The sequence below is a fragment of the Mesoplodon mirus genome (genome assembly GCF_964341445.2).
Source record: "Mesoplodon mirus genome assembly, chromosome: 7".
NCBI lineage: Eukaryota > Metazoa > Chordata > Mammalia > Artiodactyla > Ziphiidae > Mesoplodon > Mesoplodon mirus.
In genome coordinates, this window is record NC_138983.1 from 366,678 (window position 1) to 386,835 (window position 20,158).

Genomic DNA, 20,158 nt, shown 5'->3' on the forward strand with positions numbered 1-20,158 from the left:
CCCTGACACGAGGGTGCAGAAGTCTCCAGATGAGTCCAGCCCGGCCACCGGAGTCGCCGCCCCCAGCTGGTCACGTCTTCCCACCTGAGGCCCAAGACATCCTGGGGCAGAGGAGAGCTGTCCTGCGGGGCCCTGTCGAAAGTCCCGAACCACAGACTCCAGGAGCTTAACAGTTGCTTTACAACCCTGATGCTGGGTGGCTCGTTACACAATAACGGAAAACTTTAATGGATGGAGGAAGGGACAGAGAGAGGAGTCAGCCTGGCAGCTGGGCAGAGGGAGGGCTGGAGGAGACAACAGGGCAGGCAGAGGTGGCGGTGGCCCAGGAAGGAATGGGAACCAAGTGGGCACAGTTCAGCATCAGCCCACACTCCCCTCCCACCTCCAGCTCAGCAAGAGCCACACCTCAGACTCCAGGCTCAGGTCAGAAATGGGAGGGCTAGGTTCCCTCCTGCCCCCTTCCAGACAGCCGGGGCACCTCCTCTCCATCTTCACCCTGCCCTCAGTGGAGGCCGTCAGCTCGCCCCTCTGCTGCCACTGTCCACCTGGCAGCCAGGTCAGACCCTGGCCCTCCACGCTAAGTCCTCTGGTGGCTGCTCATGCCCCTCAGGGTGAAGCCAGGTGCTTTTGAGACCCTCGTCAGTCTTGCCTGCATGGAGCCTGTGCACACACGCGCCCCCAGCCCCCCTGACCTACCATCATCACCTACCCCCTTATGTCTCTCCCCCAAACTTCCTTTCTCTTCTCCCCACGTTGTCTGAGCCCCATTCCTCCTGGCCGCGTTGTTAGCAGAAGGCTTACTCCAACTGCAAGCCCAAGCTGCCCGCATCCTTCCCCTCACGTTCCCCAAGCTCCTAGTGTCTCCCCATCACGCGTCCCTACACCCTTGTTCCCCGTGTTCCCACTGTCCCCCGACCCATAGCCTGCTCCTCCCGCGGCCTCCATCACTGCACCCCGTGACCCCGGGTCCCTATGTCCCCCGGTCCTACGCACCACTCCTTGTCTCGTGCATTCTCTGCCCCTTGACCCCTGTCCCCGGTCCTTCACACCTCCCCATACACCGCACCCCGGGTCCTCCGCATCCCCAGGACCCCGCGTCCCCGCGGTGCGCGGGCCGGCGCGCCCAGGTGGATGCGCGCGCGTTGCGTGGAGACCAGCGGCGGGCACACCCTAACACGCCGGCCCCGCCCCCCGCGCCGTGGATTGGCTCTCCGCAGGCTGACCGGGCCCGGATTGGCTCGCGCGGCGCGGTGGCCGGGCCCGTTTCACGGTGGGTAGCACCGCAGCGTGGATGCTGCTCTGTCCCGCCGAGGCCCCCCAGGAGCTTGGAGCCCGAGCGGCCAGGCGGGGCCGGGCGGGGACACCGCCGGCAGCCGCTCCGCCGCCCACCCCGTGCCCTCGGCCAAGGGCAGCCCGGGGCCGCGGCCGCACCCTGGGGCCGCGGGCGGCGGACAAAGGGCCATGCAGGGCCGGGGAACGCGGCGCGGGGCGCGCTGGAGCGGGGGGCCGCGGCGGCGCCGCTGAGCGCGGCCCGGGACGGAGACGGCCGCGATGCCGTGGTTCCCGGTGAAGAAGATCCGCAAACAGATCAAGCTGCTGCTGCTGCTGGTGCTGCTCACCTGCGCCGCGTGGCTCACGTACGTGCACCTGAGCCTGGTGCGCCAGGGCCGCGCGCTGCGCCAGCGGCTGGGCTACGGGCGAGGTACGGGAGGGGGCGCGCGCCCTGGGGGCGGGGGGCGGTGAGGGTCGCGAGCAGTGCCGGTCCCGGGCCCTCCCATCGCGCCCAGGCCTCGGCGTGGGTCAGACCCGCCCGGAGACCCCGTCCGCCCTTCCCAGCTCGGCGACATTGGGGCAGGGGGCGCGGTTCGGCTCAGCCCGGCCAGAACGCCGATGACGTCAGCAGTGACGTGCGCGACCCTCTTGGGGAGCGTCCCCAAACCCCGGCGGACGCCGGGGTCTGGCCTGGAGTGGGTAGTGAGTGACGGGGTTAACGGTGGGCTCTTGGGGAGATCTCCGCTACCGGGCCCTGCATGCTGGGATTTCCCAGAGGCCAAGTCTGGCTGCGCCTCCGACACGTGCCTGCTTAGCAGAGCCTCGGTTTTCGCATCTGCTGGGGAGGGGCAGCGACCCAACCTCAGGACGGAGAGAGAGGGGGCTGGCGGGAGGGAGCTGACCCTTGCAGTTGGAACGCTTCCTGGAGGAGGTGCCCTAGGTAAACCTGTGATCAGGGACTGAGATGCTTGTGTGTTGAGGCAGGGTGAGGCATGGAGATAGGGATCCAGCCTGGGGAGCTCCGAACTGCCTGGAGTGAGCTCTCCCAGGCTCCTCGAGCTCACGCTCCGGTGGGGACAGACAGTGAACCCACAAATCAGGTCCTGGTGAGCGATGTGGGCAAGAGTTGGGGAGGAGTCCTGCCACTTTAGCTAGGGGGTTCCTAGAGGGCCTCTTGGAGGTGGTGACTTTTGACACACACTTGGAGGAGGAGGACCAGAGTGCGGGGGGGGCGGGGGGGCGATGATGAGAGAGAGAAGGAGGCACCTCAGGGCAGGGACAGTCCCAGCCAAGCTGCTCCTGGCCCTTCTCAAGGAAGCAAGGTGTCCTTAGGATGGGTGGTGAGAATCTTGCTTCCCGAAGACTCAGAACAATGATCTTGACCCATGAAGTCCTGGGCCACTCCACCAAGGGGTCCAGAGTTCCCTGTTCAGTCCCACAGCTTGCACTACAGACACCCCAGGCCAGGGGTCAGAGGCTTGTCCCAACCCACCCCACCCCCAGAGTCCACGCATCTCACAGCTACCACACCCTCTAGGGGCCCCCAGCACTGTTCAGTCCCTCATAGAGGCCCCCCAGCTACCATCAAATAAGGCAGGACCCCGGAGCGTGACCCAGTGACACAGAACATAACCAGCCTCCTGCTCAGCTGCCTTGTGGTTTTCTGAGCAACCAGAGTCCTCCCTAGCCTGACTTCCCAAGCAGCCGGGGAGCCTAACTCAGCAACTGGGAGGGGGCGGAGGTGTGGGAACCCCACTTCTGAGGCCTCCTCTGCTCTCAGCTGGACCAGCGAGGAAGCTGTCCTTGCTGCTCCTGGGTGGGCAGGAGCTGTTCAGGGTTATGGAAGATCAAACCCTCAAGCAGCTCCTGCCAGGAGCAGACCCAGCCGGGGCTCTAGCCCCCGGGGCTGCAGCCTCGCCTCCTGTCCCGCTACCTGTGCTCCCAGCAGGGCAGGGCCTGTGGGAAGCTGAGCAGCTGGACATGTCTGAGGCCTCTCTGACTGTCCTGTCAGCACTGTGTTCACTCCCTCCAGAAGGGCTGCCTTCCCGGGGTCCAGCAGCCTGTGCAGGCAGAGTGCTGGCAGCCAGGAGGCAGGAGGCCCGTGTGGATCTCGCTGTGCTGGGGCTCAGCCCCTGCAGGACAGTGATGGCATCCTGGGTTGGGACCCCACTGTGGAAGGTTCCCAATACCCACAGAGTTACCTTGTGGGCAGGGAGCATCAGGGCCAGGCTGTGGGGACTTGGCCGGGAGCCTCTTAGGGGCTCACCTCCCAGCTGGACAGAGGACAGTGACTGAGGGGGAGAAGCAAGGGCGCAGGCACCACCAGAGTCTGACAGGCACGAGACCACGGGCAGCCCCCTCCCCCAGAGAAAGGGCCCAGGCCAACTGTGTCAGTCCGGGGATCTAGCTCCTGGGGTCTGGATCGAGGGACGGGCATAGACTTTGAAGCCCAGGCTTGGCCCTGGAGGAGAGGGGTTCCTGAACTGGGGGTCCCCGGATGGGAGCACCAGGGGAGGCAGACATGGCGCACAGTGAAGCCTCACCTTCGGAGGCTCAGATCCCAGGGTATGGAACCCCAGGCCCACAGCTTCGGGAGGAGCTCTGGGAAGCTGAGGGAGGCAGGGGTGTGGAGGTGGTCTGCCCCAGGCGTGGGGAGTTAGGGGGGTGCCAAGCTCTAGCGATGTCCACAGAAGGGATCCCCAGGGGGACAGTCTCCCTCCGGGGCCTCCTTGGCCCCATGTCCTCTGGAAGCTGGACCAGTGTGCCAATCCCTCCTCTGCCCAGGTGGGTACCAGGGCTCCTTTGGTTCTGAACCCTGGCCTCAAGGGCAGCAGGTGGCACACGTGCCATGGGCCGGGGCTGGTGTAGCCTCAAGACCACAGTGCCAGCTCACCTGACAACAAACTCCAGCACTAACCCTTGGCTCTCAGTTCTGGTAAAGGAGTCAGACACCAAACACTCCAGCATACAGGAAAAGTGCTGAGGGCACAGAGCAATCCTGGGGGCCTTCCTGGAGGCAGAGTCACTGATGACAACAGCCCCAAGGGTGTGTGTGTGTATGCATATATGCTAGCATGTGCACACACATAACTGCTCCCTCATGCCAGTGGGGGCCAGTGGGGGAAAAGCCAGGTGGGGGACTCAGGCAGGGGCCGTCCCCACGGAGGTCGGATGTGGGAGAAGGGCCCAGCCGAGAGCACTTCCAGCTGTAGGGTGGGGCATCGGGTAGCATGAAGGGGCAGACGTGGGGAGGGAGGGCTTCAGTGGAGACACTACTGGCCATCCTGCCCCCAGCTGACCCCAGCGGCAGGGGCTGTGGCCTTGGAGAGCCTGGACCCCAGTCACGCCTCATGTGCCGCCCACAGATGGTGAGAAGCTGAGTGGTGTGACAGACGGCCGGGGCATCCGGGCTGCACTGTCCACGCAGAGGGCAGAGGACTCCAGCGAGAGCCTTGAGGAGGAGCGGGTGGTGAGCAGGGCTGCGGGGAAGAACACCACAGCACACACAAGACCCAAGGCCACTCCTGTGCCAGTGGCCTCAGGACCTGCAGGCCGTGTGCGTGGAGGACACGGCAGCACACTGTCCAGCACGGAGCGCGGCCCCAGCCCGGGTGGACGCGTCTGGTGCACGTGGGGTGGCTAAGGGTCTGCTCGGGTGGGTGTGCATGGCCGGGGCATGATGGAGTCAGGGCTTCATGGCTACATGTGGAAGGGATCTCTGTGAAGTGAACCGGCGTGTGTGGCGGGCTGTGTCATGCACTGTGTCTGAGCCTGGGGTGGTGGGGGGGGTGGGGGGGTGGTGTGTGTGTGTGTGAGAGTGAGTGTGACTTCTTCCTGCCCTCACATTTCTCAGCTTTGACCCTGGTGCCCTTTCTCTCCCGTAGCCCGAAGGTCGGGACCCAGACGCGCTGTTTCCCGGGGGGGCTGGAAGGCCACTGTCGCTCAACCTCACCCATCAGGCACCCTCGTGGCGGGAGGAGGTGAGCTCTGCTCAGCGGCTCGGCCTTGGGGAGGGCCGGGGGCAGCTGTGCAGAAGGTAAGGCCTCCTTCCACCCCCAGTACAAGGGGCAGGTGAACCTGCACGTGTTCGAGGACTGGTGCGGGGGCGCCGTGGGCCATCTGCGGAGGAACTTGCACTTCCCGCTCTTCCCTCATGTGAGTGCTGGGGTGGGGGGCGGCTGGCCCGCAGGTGGGCGGGGGCCTTGACGTCAGAGGCCGCTGCCCCCCCAGACTCGCACCACCGTGAAGAAGCTGGCTGTGTCCCCCAAGTGGAAGAACTACGGCCTCCGGATTTTCGGCTTCATCCACCCGGCAAGAGATGGTGCGGGGACGGGGGTGTGGGGGGGCAGGGTGTCACGAAGCCCCCACCGACCCCTGAGCCTTGTCCTGTGGCCTAGGAGATGTCCAGTTCTCCGTGGCTTCGGATGACAACTCTGAGTTCTGGCTGAGCCCAACCGAGAGCCCGGCGGGCGCCCAGCTGGTGGCCTTTGTGGGCAAGGTACCCCCACGCGCAGCCCAGCCCTTCCATCCACACCCCTTGTCTTCGTGGGCCTCCTGCGGCTTGGTCACGTGTCCCCTCCAGCTTCTCAGGAGTGGGGACTGGATGGGGCTGGTGCCCCAAGGAGAGGGTGAGCCCCTGCCCCTTCTCTGTTACCCTCCAGACTGGCTCGGAGTGGACGGCACCCGGAGAATTCACCAAGTTCAGCTCCCAGGTGTCCAAGCCCAGGCGGTGAGTGACTGTGGGAGTGTGTGCATGAGTGTATACCTGTGTGTGTGTGAGGACTGGGTGACACGTGCATGCGTGACGGTGCTGCTGCTATGCTGCCCCCTCAAGCCCCACCTCCTGTAGGCTCCCCATCTGTTCTGGGCTTCCGGGGCATGGCGGGCCCGCCCCCTCACTCCTCCTGTCCCCAGGCTCACGGCCTCCCGGAGGTACTACTTTGAGCTACTGCACAAGCAGGACGACCGCGGCTCGGACCACGTGGAAGTGGGCGTGAGTGCGGCTGCCCCCTGAGGGCTTCTGGAGACCCCACCTCCCCTGCCCTGCCCTCCTCTTTCCGGCCACTCCCCGCAGGGCAACGGTGTGGACCCCGCCCGCCCCCCCAGAGAAGCTTCCCATCTAGCTGACAAAGCAGATGCTCAGGGACGGGGCTTGTGCTCACAGAAGGAGTGACCCTTGAGCAGATTCTTGACAGATGAGAGACATTCACAGGGAGACCAGCGGGGAGAGAATCTGGGGTGCAAAGAGGAATTCCAGGTCTCGAGAACAGCAGAGGAATGGAGCCACCTGGAGTCTTCTGGAACTCCAAGCAGTCTGGTGGCCAGATCCAGCAGGGCTTCCTCCTGAGGATGAGGCAACTGGATCTGCGTTTCAGGGAAAACCCTCTGGCCACTGCCTGTTGGGAGGGATTTTCGTGGGTGGCCATCCATCCTGAACCAGGGAGGTGGGAATGGAAGAAGTGGAAGGTCCCGGTGGGGGCTGGGGGGCGGGGGAGATGCCCAGCAGCTGAGAGCCTGAGCCTGGCTGAGTGTGGGGTGATGACCAGGGTGGGCTAGGGAGTGGTGGGAGATTGCAGGTGTCTGGTTTGTGTGTGGTGGGCATCACCCCAGCTCAGCTTAGCAGAGGGTCCAGACTGCAAATGCAGATTTGGGGTGATCTTGTGGAAGTCGAGGTGGTGACTAAGGGCCCAGGATGAGCTGGGAAGGGAAGAGGGCCTGGGACAGCCCCCAGGAAGCCCAACATGAGAGCAGTGAGGGAGGGAGAGTCTGCAAGGGAGACTGGGAAGGCACAGCCACAGAAGTGGGGGAAGTGGGGATGGGGAGGTCCAGCGGGGAGCTGGGGGGCCAGCTCTGACCTCCAGAAGGGCAGTGGCTGCAGAACCGGGGGGAGGTGGGGGCAGAGGCCATAATCAGAAGGTCCAGAAGCACCCAGGATGTCAGGAAAGGCATCCTCACCTGCCTCCAGGGACCCCAGCCTTCTGGGCCTCTCCAGCTTCCCTGCTGTGCCTTCTCAGGACCGCTCTCCCATCCACCCCACCCCCACCCCAAGCTTCCTGCGTCCGTGAAGGGGTTGCCCCTACTAGTTCCCCAGCCCCTCGTCAGGGAAGATTCACTCCTCCCTGACCCAGCTGTGTTCCCACCTTGACCCCCATCCTTTGGCCCTGACCACCCTCTCCAACCCCCAGTGGCGAGCCTTCCTGCCGGGTCTGAAGTTTGAGGTCATAGGCTCTGCTCACATCTCCCTGTACACAGGTGCGGAGCCCAGTGCCTCCGTGGGGAAAGGGGAGGGCTCCTGATGCGCGGTCTCTTTGGGGTGGTGTCTGGATATGGGTGAGGAGGGATCTCTAGGAACTCCTGGGGTCCCCACACATCCTCTGCCCCTAGATGAGTCAGCCCTGAAGATGGACCACGTGGCCCATGTGCCCCAGTCTCCAGCCAGCCACGTTGGGGGGCGCCTGCTGCAGGAGGAGCCCAGAGCCGACATGTTGCGGCCCGATCCCCGAGACACCTTCTTCCTCAGTGAGAGGAGGCCCCCCGGGGTGGGGTGGGGGGCGGGGCGGGGCAGGGGTTCCAGGTCACAATGTGACCACGCCTCCCGTAGCGCCTCGGGTGGAGCCCTGGAGTCTGGAGAATGTGCTGGAGCCCTGTGCCTATGCCCCCACCTACGTCGTCAAGGACTTTCCCATCGCAAGATACCAGGGACTGCAGTTTGTAAGTGCCCCTCACCAAGGTCTTCCCTGAGACCCAGGCCTCCCTCTTCCCAGGGTCCCCGGAGCCTCCTCCAGGCCCTCTGGAAGACTCCCCAGCCTGAGCCCTCTGCCCGCCCCAGGTGTACCTGTCCTTCGTTTATCCCAATGACCACACACGCCTGACTCACATGGAGACGGACAACAAGTGCTTCTACCGAGAGTCGCCGCTGTATCTGGAAAGGTGCGTGGGTGGTGCCCAAGGAAGAGTGGGCGGGGCCTCGGCCGAGCCTGGTCTCTGACGCCCCGCCCCGGCCCCAGGTTTGGGTTCTACAAATACATGAAGATGGACCGGGAGGAGGGGGAGGAAGACGAAGAGGAGGAGGTGCAGCGCCGAGCCTTCCTCTTCCTCAACCCAGACGGTGAGTGCCCCCCGCGCCCCCCACCCCCTCAGCTGGGCCCGCCCTGGCGCGGCAGCTCACCCGCGCTGCCCACAGACTTCCTGGACGACGAGGACGACGGGGAGCTGCTTGACGGTCTAGAGGCCACCACTGAGGCGCCCCGAACGCAGGGCGGCCGCCGGCTCTCCGTCCCCGCGGCCCCCACCGAGGCCCCAGCCACTGCCGCCCTGCCAACGCCTCCCGCCCCCCTGGGCCGGCCGACCCCCCGGCGCTCGCGGGCGCTGAGCTGGGCCGCCCGCCCGCTTCCCCTCCTCTGGGGCCGTGCCCCTCCGCCCCCCCCAGCAGCTGCGGCCGAGCGGCCCCCGAAGGTGTATGTCACGCGGGTGCGGCCGGGACTGCGGGCCCTGCCCCGGGCCCCGGCGCCGCTCAGCCCACGCGGCCCTCCCCGGCCACCTTTCCCTGGCGTCTTCCTGCGCCCCAGACCCCTACCCAGGGTGCAGCTGCGCACGCGCCCACGCCCATCCCGGGCTCGAGGCCGCAGGACCAGAGGTCCCCAGGCTGCAAAGCTGAGGCCCCCGGCCCCGGCGCCGGCCACCCAGGGGAGCCGAGAGGGCCAGGCACGCGAGCCGGGACTCACGGCCCCCACCGCAGACTCGAACTCTTCGTCCGAAGTGCGGCCCGTGACCTCCTTCCTGAGCTTGTCCCAGGTGTCCAGGCCACAGCTGCCTGGGGAGAATGAGGAAGAGGAGGAAGGGGACGACGAGGAAGGGGCGCAGGGCGAAGAGGCTGCGTCGGAGGACAGCGAAGAGAAGGCCGGCCCGGTGCGCAGCCGCTGGCGCGAGGACGCTATCAACTGGCAGCGCACGTTCAGCGTGGGCAACGTGGACTTCGAGATGCTGCGCTCGGACTGGAACGACCTGCGCTGCAACGTGTCGGGGAATCTGCAGCTGCCGGAGGCCGAGGCCGTGGACGTGGTGGCTCAGTACATGGAGCGGCTCAACGCGCGCCATGGAGGGTACGAGGGAGGGGCGCGCATGAAAAGGGACGGCCTTGGCCTCCATGGGACCCTCAGACTTCCCCAGGGTTTAACGGGGCACTGCTCTGGGAATGGTACATGTCCCCCCCCCCCGCGAAGTGTCTTCTCACGCTTCTGGGGCCCCTTACTGCTCAGGGCCCCTGTCCTGTGCTAGGAGCCTTTCACCCAACACCCAGGGCTGGCTCCCCTGTCCTGCACCTCCAAACCCCACACCTATCACCTTGGACCTGCACCTGAGGATGGATCTGAGCCACCCAGTCTCTCTTCCAGATAGAGACACGCACGAAGGTCAAGCTAAGAACCCCTGGATCCCTCTCCCCACTGGCACCTCGCTGGCTGGGGTCTTGGTCCTCAGGGGAGGGCTCAGGGTTCCTGCCCCACTGGCCCTTCTGGTCTCACCCAGGCCCCAGGAATCCAGTCTTGTCTCCACCCCAAGCAGGTATGGGGGTTGGAGAGTGGGGGCCCCAATTTGACCTGAGGGGAGGCCCTGAGGGGTTCTCAGAGCTGTGCTGAGACCTTAAGTAGGGGCAGGACCTGCAGAGACAGGCAAAGGCTGGCCAGGAGGCTGGTGGGCAGAGGACAGGCCTCGTGGGCCTTGAAGGCCAGGTGCAGGAGTCTTTCTTCTTGCCTCCGATACACAGTTTAGAGCAGGACACAGGTTTGGCCCATCTGGATCGTAGACAAGCACGTGGCTGTGTTGGAGAGGAGGGGGTGGAAGAGGGAGCCCATGACTGACAGGCTTGGTCCAGGGCAGCGATGGGATGGCCTGGACCCTTGGCAGGGGCTGGGGTAGATTGATTCTAGGTGGCTGAGAAGGCAACCCTGCACTTGGCTCTGAGCTTCCTGAGAGCAGCTCCTCGTCCCATGGGCATGAGGGGGTCTGTCCAGCAGAAAGGTCATGGCTGCAGCCCCACCTTCCCTGAGCCGTGCAAGGGTGTGGGTAGCCCCAAGGAGCAAGAGCACAGACCCAGAGCATTTGGGGCAGAAAGTCCCTGATACTTGAGGAGAGGATGGTGGGGATGGGCAGGGGGTGAAGGGAGGAACCTAGACCCCTGGGAGGTCACACAGGTAGGCTCTGAGGGTGAGGGATACTGGCTGCAAAGGTGGGGGGGGGGGCGTGCGGCAAAAGGGAGAGTGACCTAGTCAAGGGCGGGGCCCTATCTTCCCAGGCCAGGGCTGGGGAAGAGCCAGCTGCGGAAGGCCCGGAGGCTTCTTCCCCAGAAATCAGGGCAGCCCCTGCGCTGGTGCTGAGGGGCAAAAAGGAGGCTTCTCAGAGGAGGCACCCAGGACCTTGGAGAGGAGGGCGGGGAGCCTGGGATGAGCATCCAGGCAGGGGACACCTAGGGCAAAGACCCCACGGGAAGAGGAAGCTTGCTTATCTAACCTGAGGGGGTATTGAGGCCACAAGGTAGATACCGTTTACCGGCTTAGAATTCAGACGTCTGAACCTCGGCCTGTGGGCAGTGGGCGCTCCTAAAGGTTTCTGAGCGTGCAGCTGTAGACAGGAGTGGTGGCACCAAGGAGAGAACTAGCCTGGGCTTGGGGATGCCTCCCTTGTGGGCTGCCCCACGGTGAGGGAGCCCCAGCATGTGGGCCTGCCTTCTGAGAAGGGAGCTCCCCAGCAGGCCTTGAGGTGTGGTGGGGGACAGGGGGACGTGCGGCGCCCCACCCCAAGTCACCTGAGTGGCCACCTCATTTCTGCGGCTGGGGGTGGCTTGTGGGAAGAATGGGGTTGGAGGCGTGGTCGCAGCTTCGGAGCCCGGGAGCCCGAGGGGGCTGACTGGGTCCCGCCCCGCAGGCGGTTCGCTCTTCTGCGCATCGTGAACGTGGAGAAGCGCCGGGACTCTGCGCGGGGAAGCCGTTTCCTCCTGGAGCTGGAGCTCCAGGAGCGCAGCGGGCGCCGGCTGCGCCTGTCTGAGTACGTCTTCCTGCGCCTGCCCCGGGCACGTGCCGGCGACACAGATGGAGACGGGGAGAGTCCCGAGCCCGCTCCAGCTGCCTCCCCAGCCGCCTCCGCGCACCCCGACGGCCGCCCGGAGCTGTGCCGGCCACTGCGCCTGGCCTGGCGCCAGGATGTGATGGTGCACTTCATCGTGCCAGGTGCGTGGGAGTGGGGCTGGCCGGCCAGCCACCTGGGATTGCGGGGTGGCGGGGGTGGGGGGGCTTTTCCAGCAGGCCTTACGGGGAGGCGGGGAGTGCCACTGGTCCTGGGCAGGGTACCGCCAGGTCGGGTCCAGGTGGGTTCAGTATCCCCATCCTCCTCCAGTGAAGAACCAGGCACGCTGGGTGGTACAGTTCCTGGCAGACATGGCTGCGCTGCACGTCCGTACAGGGGACTCGCGCTTCAGTGTCATCCTGGTGGACTTTGAGAGCGAGGACATGGATGTGGAGCGGGCCCTCCGCACGGCGCCACTGCCCAGGTAACAGTGCCCCCCACCTACCGGGGAGGGTCAAGCACATCTTCCCTCCTCCCGGACAGGCGTGGGTTTTCCTGCCCCCCCTTCCCCCAGAAATGGGTGGCTGTGATTTCCCACCCCATATCCCCTTCCTCCCTCAGATACCAATACCTAAGGCGAACCGGGAACTTTGAGCGCTCCGCGGGGTTGCAAGCTGGAGTGGCCGCGGTGGAGGTGCGTGGGCAGGATGGTGCGGGTGGAGAGAATGAGATGGTCTGGCGGGGGGAGACCCTTCCGGAGGAGAGAGCGAGGCTCAGACCTCCCCACTGTCTCCAGGATGCCAGCAGCATCGTTTTCCTCTGCGACCTGCACATCCACTTCCCCCCCAGCATCCTGGATGGCATCCGCAAGCACTGCGTGGAGGGCAAGCTGGCCTTTGCGCCTGTGGTCATGCGGCTGGGCTGCGGGAGCTCGCCAGGGGACCCTCACGGTAATGCCCTGAATGCCCCTCGGTAACATCAGGGGTCCCACCCGTGCCAGGGCAAAACCCAGGCCCCCGGGGGCCTCCCAACCCGCAAGGGAGGCCTAGGGCCCCATCAATGCCCCTTATAACGCCTGGGACCCCTTGTGGCCTCTAGGAACCCCAGAGTGCCCAGGACCCCAAGTCCTCCCCCCAGTAACCCCAGGGTCATGCTTGGCCCCTAGGAACCTTCTCCAACACCCAAGTCGTGCACAGGCCTCCCAGGTTATGACCAACACATTGGAGTGACCCCAAGAGCCCTCCTGAGGAAGGGCTTGCAGGACCTTGTATCTGAAGGGCACGCCATCCCCGCCAGGTTACTGGGAGGTGAACGGCTTCGGCCTCTTTGGGATCTACAAGTCCGACTTCGACCGCGTTGGAGGCATGAACACTGAGGAGTTCCGGGACCAGTGGGGAGGCGAGGACTGGGAGCTTTTGGACAGGTGACCACCTCCCCCCAGCAGAGACTGAGACTTCCATAGCCTCCTCCTCTGGGTGGGAGGGGCCTCACATGCTGATGGGACTCTGCTTTCCTCCTCCTCCGACCCCCAGATCTAGGCCTAGAGAGATCCTTGGACCCCACCCCACTCCCCAAAACCCCTTCCCAGCTCCAGGAACCTGCAGACTCAGGGAAGCCCTTGAACCAGTTCTGCCCCCAGACCCTACAGGCCTCTCCTGGGTCCCTCTCCTCCTACTGGGCTTGGACAGTAGTGGAAGCCCTGACACCCCAGCCCCTGGACCAGGGGCGTGACCTCTTCCATTCCATCCCACCCCCAGGGTTCTGTAGTCTCAGGGGCAGCCCTGACATGCATGCCCTCCCCCTGCAGGGTCTTGAAGAATCAGAGCAGCCCCACTCACCCCCACACCCCAAGTCTTGGTCACCCCCACCAAAGGTCCTCTGGGCTGAGGGGCAGCCCTGACTCGCCCTCCCCACCCAGGGTCCTGCAGGCAGGGCTGGAGGTGGAGCGGCTCCGAGTGCGGAACTTCTACCACCACTTCCACTCCAAGCGGGGTATGTGGGGCGTGCGCAGCCGCAAGGCTGTCCGCAAGGAGGCCTCTTGAGGACCAGCGACCCCTGCCAGCCCCGGCTGCCGTCCTGCCGTGGCAGCTGGAGGCCAGGCTCTGAGCCTGGACCCTGGGGACCCAGCAGGGCTCATCCAGGGGCACAGCCACCACCCGTGCCTGCCCCTCTCTGGCCCCCCAGGCTGCTGCCCGCTCTGTGCACCCCCCCCAGAGAGGCGGCCATCTTAGCTGGCGGGGCCTGGGCTTGCCCCCCACGCCCTGTGCGATGATTTCTGTGAAATTTTGCTGTAGCAATGACATTGTTTCAGGATTTCCAAGAGTTCTGTCTGTTCCGTTTTTTATTCAGAATGAAATGAAATATTTTTTTTAGTTCTGACTCATCCTCTGGGCCTGATTCTCTTGGGAGGGCAGAGGTGGGCCTGGGCACTGTGCCTGCTGCTGACTCCCTTTCCTGACTTGAGCTGCAGCCGCCATGCTGACCGCACCTTTCTCCACCCTCGAGACCACTCACCTCTTCCCGCACTTTCCCTTTGAGCTTCTGTATCGGGCCCTGAAGGCAAGGGGGTTTTGGACCCTTCCTCACCAGCCTGTGTGCGGAGCCGCCAGTCACCAGCGTGGCATGAGGCCTTTCCACCTGCGAGCAAAGAATATTCGACCGTCTGCTTAGTCCCCTTTGTTGTGAAAACAGACCTTGGATGTCAGTTCTGCCCCATCCTCCTCAAAGATGTGGGAGCACTAGGCACCTCGGGGTGGCGGGTGACATGCTACGACCAGGTTGGGGGTATAGTTAGGACTCAGTTGCCATACATGGAAAACCCAATGCACACTGGTTTAAACATAATGGGGGGTTTGCTTGACTTGTCTCGTGGAAGTCCAGGGTCAGGAGCCCCCTGGAGAGTCAGATGGGCTGGATGATGCTGTCGAGGGCCCGCCCTTCCCTGGGGTCCCAGGCATGGCAGGGAGGCCAGTGCTCTGCCTGGCACCGGGCGCGCCTGCCCATACGAGTTCCTTGCAGCTGCTGTAACAGATTTCCACAAACAAAATGGAATTTCCTGTCTTACAACTCTGGAGGTCCGAAGTCCTAAAATCGAGGTTTCCACAGGCCTGCACCCCCTTCTGGGGGCTTTAGGACTGAATCTGCTTCCCTCCTTTCCCAGCTCCTAGAAGCCACCTGGATTTCCTTGCTCATGGCCTCTTCCTCCATCCTCAAAGCCAGCAGCTTACCATTTTCATATCACTCTCCCTGTCTCTCTCACATCTCTACTACCATCATCACATCTCCTTCTCTGGCTCTGACCCTCCTGCCTCCCTCTTATAAGGACCCCTGGGATGACCCCGGACCCACCCACATAACCGAGGATAATCGCTCCATCCCAAGCAACATCCTTTCCTTAATCTGCGAAGTCCCTCTTGCCATGGAGGTGACAGCCACAGGCTCTGGGGATTAGGGCGTGGACATCTTTGGGGCTGCTACTCTGTACTGCCTCGTTCTGTGGGAAAGCAGCACGTCCACCCAGCGCTCCAAACAATCCTTGCAAGATTTACCTCGCCATGAACACAGGACAGCAGGGAGGATTTCAGGGAAAGAGAAACCAGATGGACACTCCAGTCGAGCCCTGAGAAGACCCTAGAGATGGCCCAGGGCATTCAGCTCTGTGGCTGCTGACCAGGGCAGCCAGCGGGTGTCTGTGAACACTAAGTCACTTGTGATGTGAGTCCTGCTGGTGCCCACAGGGTGGAGGACACAGCTAACCTGCCACACACCTACTCAGAGGTTACCAGATGCCCCAGCTCATACTGCCCACTCCTCCCTAAGTATCTAGTTCAGAAGAAGCGATCCCCAGATACAGATGTTAGTAACAAGAAAAGAACTAACACTGGAATTAATATATACTCCAAAAACTTGGGGCGGGGGGAATGTAACAGGTAGGGGAAGCACGCACATCAGAAAAATAATTACCTCTGGAAGCAGAAAAAAATTTCAGACAACATTTCATCTAATCTGGACTATACGTATACCATAATTTATTAATCCATTTTAACAACTATTTATTGAGCACCCACTATGTGCCAGGCACTGTGGAAGAAGTGGTGAACAAAGCAGACAAGAATCCCTGCCTTGTAGAACTTACATTCTAGTGAAGCGTGAGGAGGAGCAGACAACAGACACAGTAAAGACATGTCCAGTATCTTAGCTGGTGGCAGCGCTTGTAAAGAAAAGTAAAGCCAGAAAGAGAATAGTGAGTCTGAGCGTGGCTGCCATTGTAAACAGTGGTCAGAAAAAACCTGACCAGGCTTCCCTGGCGGTGCGGTGGTTAAAGAATCCACCTGCCAGTGCAGGGGACACGGGTTCGAGCTCTGGTCCGGGAAGATCCCACATGCCGTGGAGCAACTAAGCCTGTGCGCCACAACTACTGAGCCTGCGCTCTAGAGCCCGCGAGCCACAACTACTGAGCCCACGTGCCATAAGTGCTGAAGGCCGCACATCTAGAGCCTGTGCTCCACAACAAGAGAAGCCACGGCAATGAGAAGCCTGTGCACCACAACAAAGAGTAGCCCCTGCTCACCACAACTAGAGAAAGCCCACTTGCAGCAACGAAGACCCAACGCAGCCAAAAATTAAAAAAAAAAAAATTCTAGAAGAAAATATGGGCAAAATTTTTATTAAAGAAAAAGCCTGACCTGAGAAGGTGACATCCCAGCAAAGCCCTGAGGTGCTGATGAGGCTGCCAAGGACACAGATGGGGAACGGGAGGAGGTCTGAGGCGACATTTGAAGACATTTTTAGAAATCAATGATAAACCCTTCTCATCACTTCTTTTCAATATTATACTGGAAGTACTAGTTAATGCAACAAAACAAGAAAAGGAAATAAAAAGTATACAGATTGAGGAGGAAGAAATAACATTGTTTTAGTTTGCAGATGACATAATCATCTATGGAGAAAATTCAAAAGAATTAGCCAAAAAAAAAAAAAAAAAAGGAAAAGAAAAAAGAAACTTCTGGATCTAATAATCAATTATAAGGACTTCCCTGGTTGTCCAGTGGGTAAGATTCTGCGCTCCCAATGCAGGGGGCCCGGGTTCGATCCCTGTTCAGGGAACTAGATCCCACACGCATGCTGCAACTAAGAGTCCGCATGCCGCAGCTAAGACGTGGCACAGCCAAAATAAATAAATATTTAAAAATAATAATCAGTTATAGCAAGGTTGCAGGATACAAGGTTAATATACAGAAGTCAATTGCTTTCCTATATACTAGCAATGAACTATTGGAATTTGAAATTTAAAACACAATACCATTTACATTACCACCAAAAAAAATAAATAGGTAAAAATCTAACAAAATATGTATAAGATCTATATGAGGAAAACTACAAAACTGTGATGAAAGAAATCAAAGACCTAACTCAATGGCGAGATAGTCCATGTTGATGGATGGGAAGACTCAATATTGTCACGATGTCAGTTTTCCCCAACTTGATCTATAAATTCAATGCAATCCTAATCAAAACCCCACCAATCAACTAACTGATTCTTTTCTGGAGAGGCAAAAGACCCAGAATAGCCAGCATAACATTCAAGAAGAATAAACTTGGAAGACTGATAGTATCCAACTTCAAGGCTTACTGTAGAGCTACAGCAATCGAGACGGTGTGGTATGGGCAAAAGATTAGACAAAATAGATCAGTGGGGCAGAAGAGAGAGCTCAGAAATAGACCCACATAAATGCAGTCAACTGATCTTTGACAAAGGAGCAAAGGCAATTCAATGGAGCGAAGATGGTCTTTTCAACAAATGGTGCTGGTACAACTGGACATCCACATGCAAAAAATGAATCTAGACCCAGACCTTACACCCTTTACAAGAAAATAACTCAAGATCAATCATAGACCTAAATGTAAAACACAAAACTATAAAATTCCTAGAAGATAGCACAGGAGAAAACCTAGATGACCTTGGGTGTGGTGATGACTCTGTGGACACAACACCAAAGGCTGATCCATGAAAGAAAGAATTGATAAGCAGAACTTCATTAAAATGAAAAACTTCTTCTCTGCGAAAGACAATGTCAAAAGAATGAGAAGATAAATCACAGACTAGGAGAAAATATTTGCAAACGACACATCTGAGAAATGACTGTTACCCAAAATATAGAAAGAACTCTTAAAACTCAACAATAAAATGAGTAACCCAACTGCAAAATGGTCAAATGACCTTAATAGACCCCTCACCAGAGAAGATATACAGATGGCAAATGAGCACATGAAAAGGTGCTCCACATCCTGTGTCATCGGAGAAATGCATATGATAAAAGAACGAGATACCTCTACACACCTATAAGAATGGCCAAAATCCAGACACTGACAAGATCCCTGGTTGCCCCCCACCACACCCACGGCCCCCGGGTTGGGCCGGCTCTGACAGCTCCAGGGGACGGAGGTCCTTCGGGAAAGGAAGCTGGAGCCTGAAAGGTTACCCAGTTCTGATGCTGTTCAACCAAAAAGGCAACAGCAGGTCTCGGAGCCGAGCAGATGGTGAGAGCAAAGGGCTCCTCGGGCAGCGATGGGAAAGGGCCCAGGGGAGCGGGAACCCCTTTGAGAACAAGACTAAAGCTAAACCACCGGGAGGAAGGCAAACAAATCCCCCTCTTAACCTCAGTGGAGAAAGCGGCCCAGACCTAGCTGGGGGACTACCAAGACGCCCACCCACCAGCCAGCGCCAGTCCCCAAGCTCAGCCCTGTCCCGCTCAGGGAGACCTTTCCCTACACACCCTCACTTGCTTCGTAACTTGTGGAAACTTATTTAGCCTGGGGAACCTGTTTGCCGGTCTGTAAACTGGAGCCACATCGCAGCCTGCCTCCCAACGCTCCTGTGAAGATTAGGACAGAATGCGAACAGAGCACCCACCACCCAGCCTCCACCGCCAAGCCCTCGCAGACAGTGCCCATGAGTGGTGACGAGCTTCTCCAGGACCCGAGACAGGCCTCAGGAGGGAGGAAGCACCAGCCTGCACCCCTCCAGGGACGGACGGGACGCAGCATTCTCTCCACCTCCCTGCCCTGGGGCCCTCCTGGTCCAGGCCACCAGGGGACCCGCCACCACCTCCCCAGTCCCCCTTAGTCAATTCATCCTCCTCCCCTGCTGGAGCACCCCCCAACCATGGGCTCCGGCCACCCCGTTCCCTTTAGGGTCCTCTCTGGGACCTCTGCAAGGTGCCCCCTCTGTCCCAGAGGCTCCCAGCTGCCCCGCCATCCAGACCAGCATCATTGCGTGCGGACCGCTGTGTCTGTGTCCCCCCTGACCCCAGAAGGAGCGCTCCCGCGAGAAGCTGCGTCTGTCTTGGTCACACACCTGCCCCAGAGCAGCGCCAGCGAGCACATGGAAGAGCGCAGAACCGGTAAGGTGGACGGACGACCTGAGGGGAGGGGGTGGACGGGTGGCGGTGGGGCTGTAACCCTTGGCGACCTTCCCCGCCAAAGGGGCGAGGCGCCAGGGGGCGCAGAGGATGCCCCGCCCCAGGGGGATCCGGGGCAGCGCCCGATGCGCAAGTCCAGGTAGGCTTCATGGAGGAGGGACCCTAACCCTAACCCTAACCCTGGGCTGGGCTGGGCTGGGTTTGGCGGGAGCCCAGCCCTCGGGACGTGGGAAGGTTCGCGAGTTTGCTGACAGGAAGCGCCGGGACGCGCACGGCCGGAGCCCGAGCAGCAAGACCCGCATCTCCCCGGCCCCCTGCCGGCGCGCCGCGCCCTCACGCCTGGCGCGCCACCTAGCGCTGATCCATCCCGCCCCCTGCAGGCCCCGTGGCCCCGGGCGATCTACCTATAATTTCTCTGTGCTCCAGCGCGCTCCTGAATCTTGTTTGGAATATTATTTTGCTGTCCACATCTTCAAGCTTTTCTCCTCCATTCCCGCCCCCTAATAGCCCCCCTCCAGACTCCCCACCGAGGTGGGGTGGGGCGCCCTCTGTACCCCTCCTCCAGCCCCGGCCGCACACACCGGGCAGCCCCTAGCCAAGGCCTTCACAGTGAGTGCCTCCCAGGTCACCAAAGCCAGCACTAGGGGGACGTCCGTCCTTCCACCCGCCCCCTACTCTGGCCCTCGTCCCTGAAAACCACCCCATATCGCCCCCCATCCCCTACCCCTCCTCCAGAGACTTGTGTAACAACGGCCTGGGGTCCCCCTCCTCCAGTAATCACCCCAGCCCGACCTCTAAGCTGTCAGGGTTGTAAATGCTAACCTGCCCCTCTTGGGCCCCCATAGCCCTTCCTTCCCATGCCCCAGGGCAGAGTCCAGGCTCCCCCATCCCCCCACCTCCCAAGTAAGAGCATCACTCACCCTTGCAGGCCCTCAGGTCCCGGGATCTCAAACCCGAAAGTGCACCAACGCAGACTCCCAGGACCTACCGCCTGTTTTCTAAGCTCCCTGGGTGAATCTTCCCCCATCTGCCACAGAGTCCCCACCCCCAGGAAGTTCACCCTTAAGCCGGCACAGAATCCTTCTCGCGCTCTCTCCCTACACACTGGCTCCAAGAAGCGGGGGCTCTCAGGGAGGACGTGGCCGCAGGGGCTGGACTGGGCTCTGAGCTTCCGGTGGACACAGGTTTCAAGCCACAGCCAGTCCCTCAGGCCCTGCAGTGGTTAGAGAAATCTCACCCGGGATCCCCAGGGTTTCCCTGGACACTGAGCCACAAAGGCAGGAGATCCAAGGTGGGGAGGTGGAGGGGTCCACAGGTCCTCAGGGAGGCTCTGCACAGCCTGGGGGCCCCCGCAGCCCTCCCCGCCAAGAGGAGGGGGAAGCCCCGCAGAACTGGCCCTGAGGACC

At 61.3% G+C, this 20,158-nt stretch overlaps 1 protein-coding gene and 1 long non-coding RNA gene across 3 annotated transcripts; one reads left to right on the top strand and one right to left on the bottom strand.

The window, feature by feature from the left end:
• Nucleotides 1-1,536: 1,536 nt before the first annotated feature.
• B4GALNT4 (beta-1,4-N-acetyl-galactosaminyltransferase 4) lies at nucleotides 1,537-13,661 on the top strand. 2 transcript variants are annotated; one of them, XM_082627804.1, is made up of 20 exons: nucleotides 1,537-1,702; nucleotides 4,638-4,741; nucleotides 5,157-5,252; nucleotides 5,332-5,427; nucleotides 5,503-5,593; nucleotides 5,670-5,770; nucleotides 5,934-6,001; nucleotides 6,187-6,265; nucleotides 7,458-7,524; nucleotides 7,657-7,791; nucleotides 7,874-7,983; nucleotides 8,102-8,202; nucleotides 8,280-8,380; nucleotides 8,456-9,374; nucleotides 11,194-11,495; nucleotides 11,662-11,815; nucleotides 11,953-12,025; nucleotides 12,128-12,281; nucleotides 12,628-12,754; nucleotides 13,250-13,661. In XM_082627804.1, the coding sequence occupies exons 1-20, from the start codon at nucleotides 1,552-1,554 to the stop codon at nucleotides 13,371-13,373; spliced, it is 3,153 nt and encodes a 1,050-aa protein (XP_082483930.1). In that variant the 5' UTR covers nucleotides 1,537-1,551; the 3' UTR covers nucleotides 13,374-13,661. The 2 variants fall into 2 exon arrangements, with proteins under 2 accessions (XP_082483930.1, XP_082483931.1); XM_082627805.1 differs by having other exon boundaries at nucleotides 8,280-9,374.
• LOC309807862 lies at nucleotides 11,670-19,859 on the bottom strand. Its single transcript, XR_014294679.1, has 4 exons — nucleotides 19,673-19,859; nucleotides 13,846-13,968; nucleotides 11,963-12,082; nucleotides 11,670-11,758 (listed from the first exon to the last, which is right to left on the bottom strand). It is a non-coding gene; the product is annotated as an uncharacterized lncRNA (long non-coding RNA).
• Between the last annotated feature and the right edge of the window lie 299 nt (nucleotides 19,860-20,158).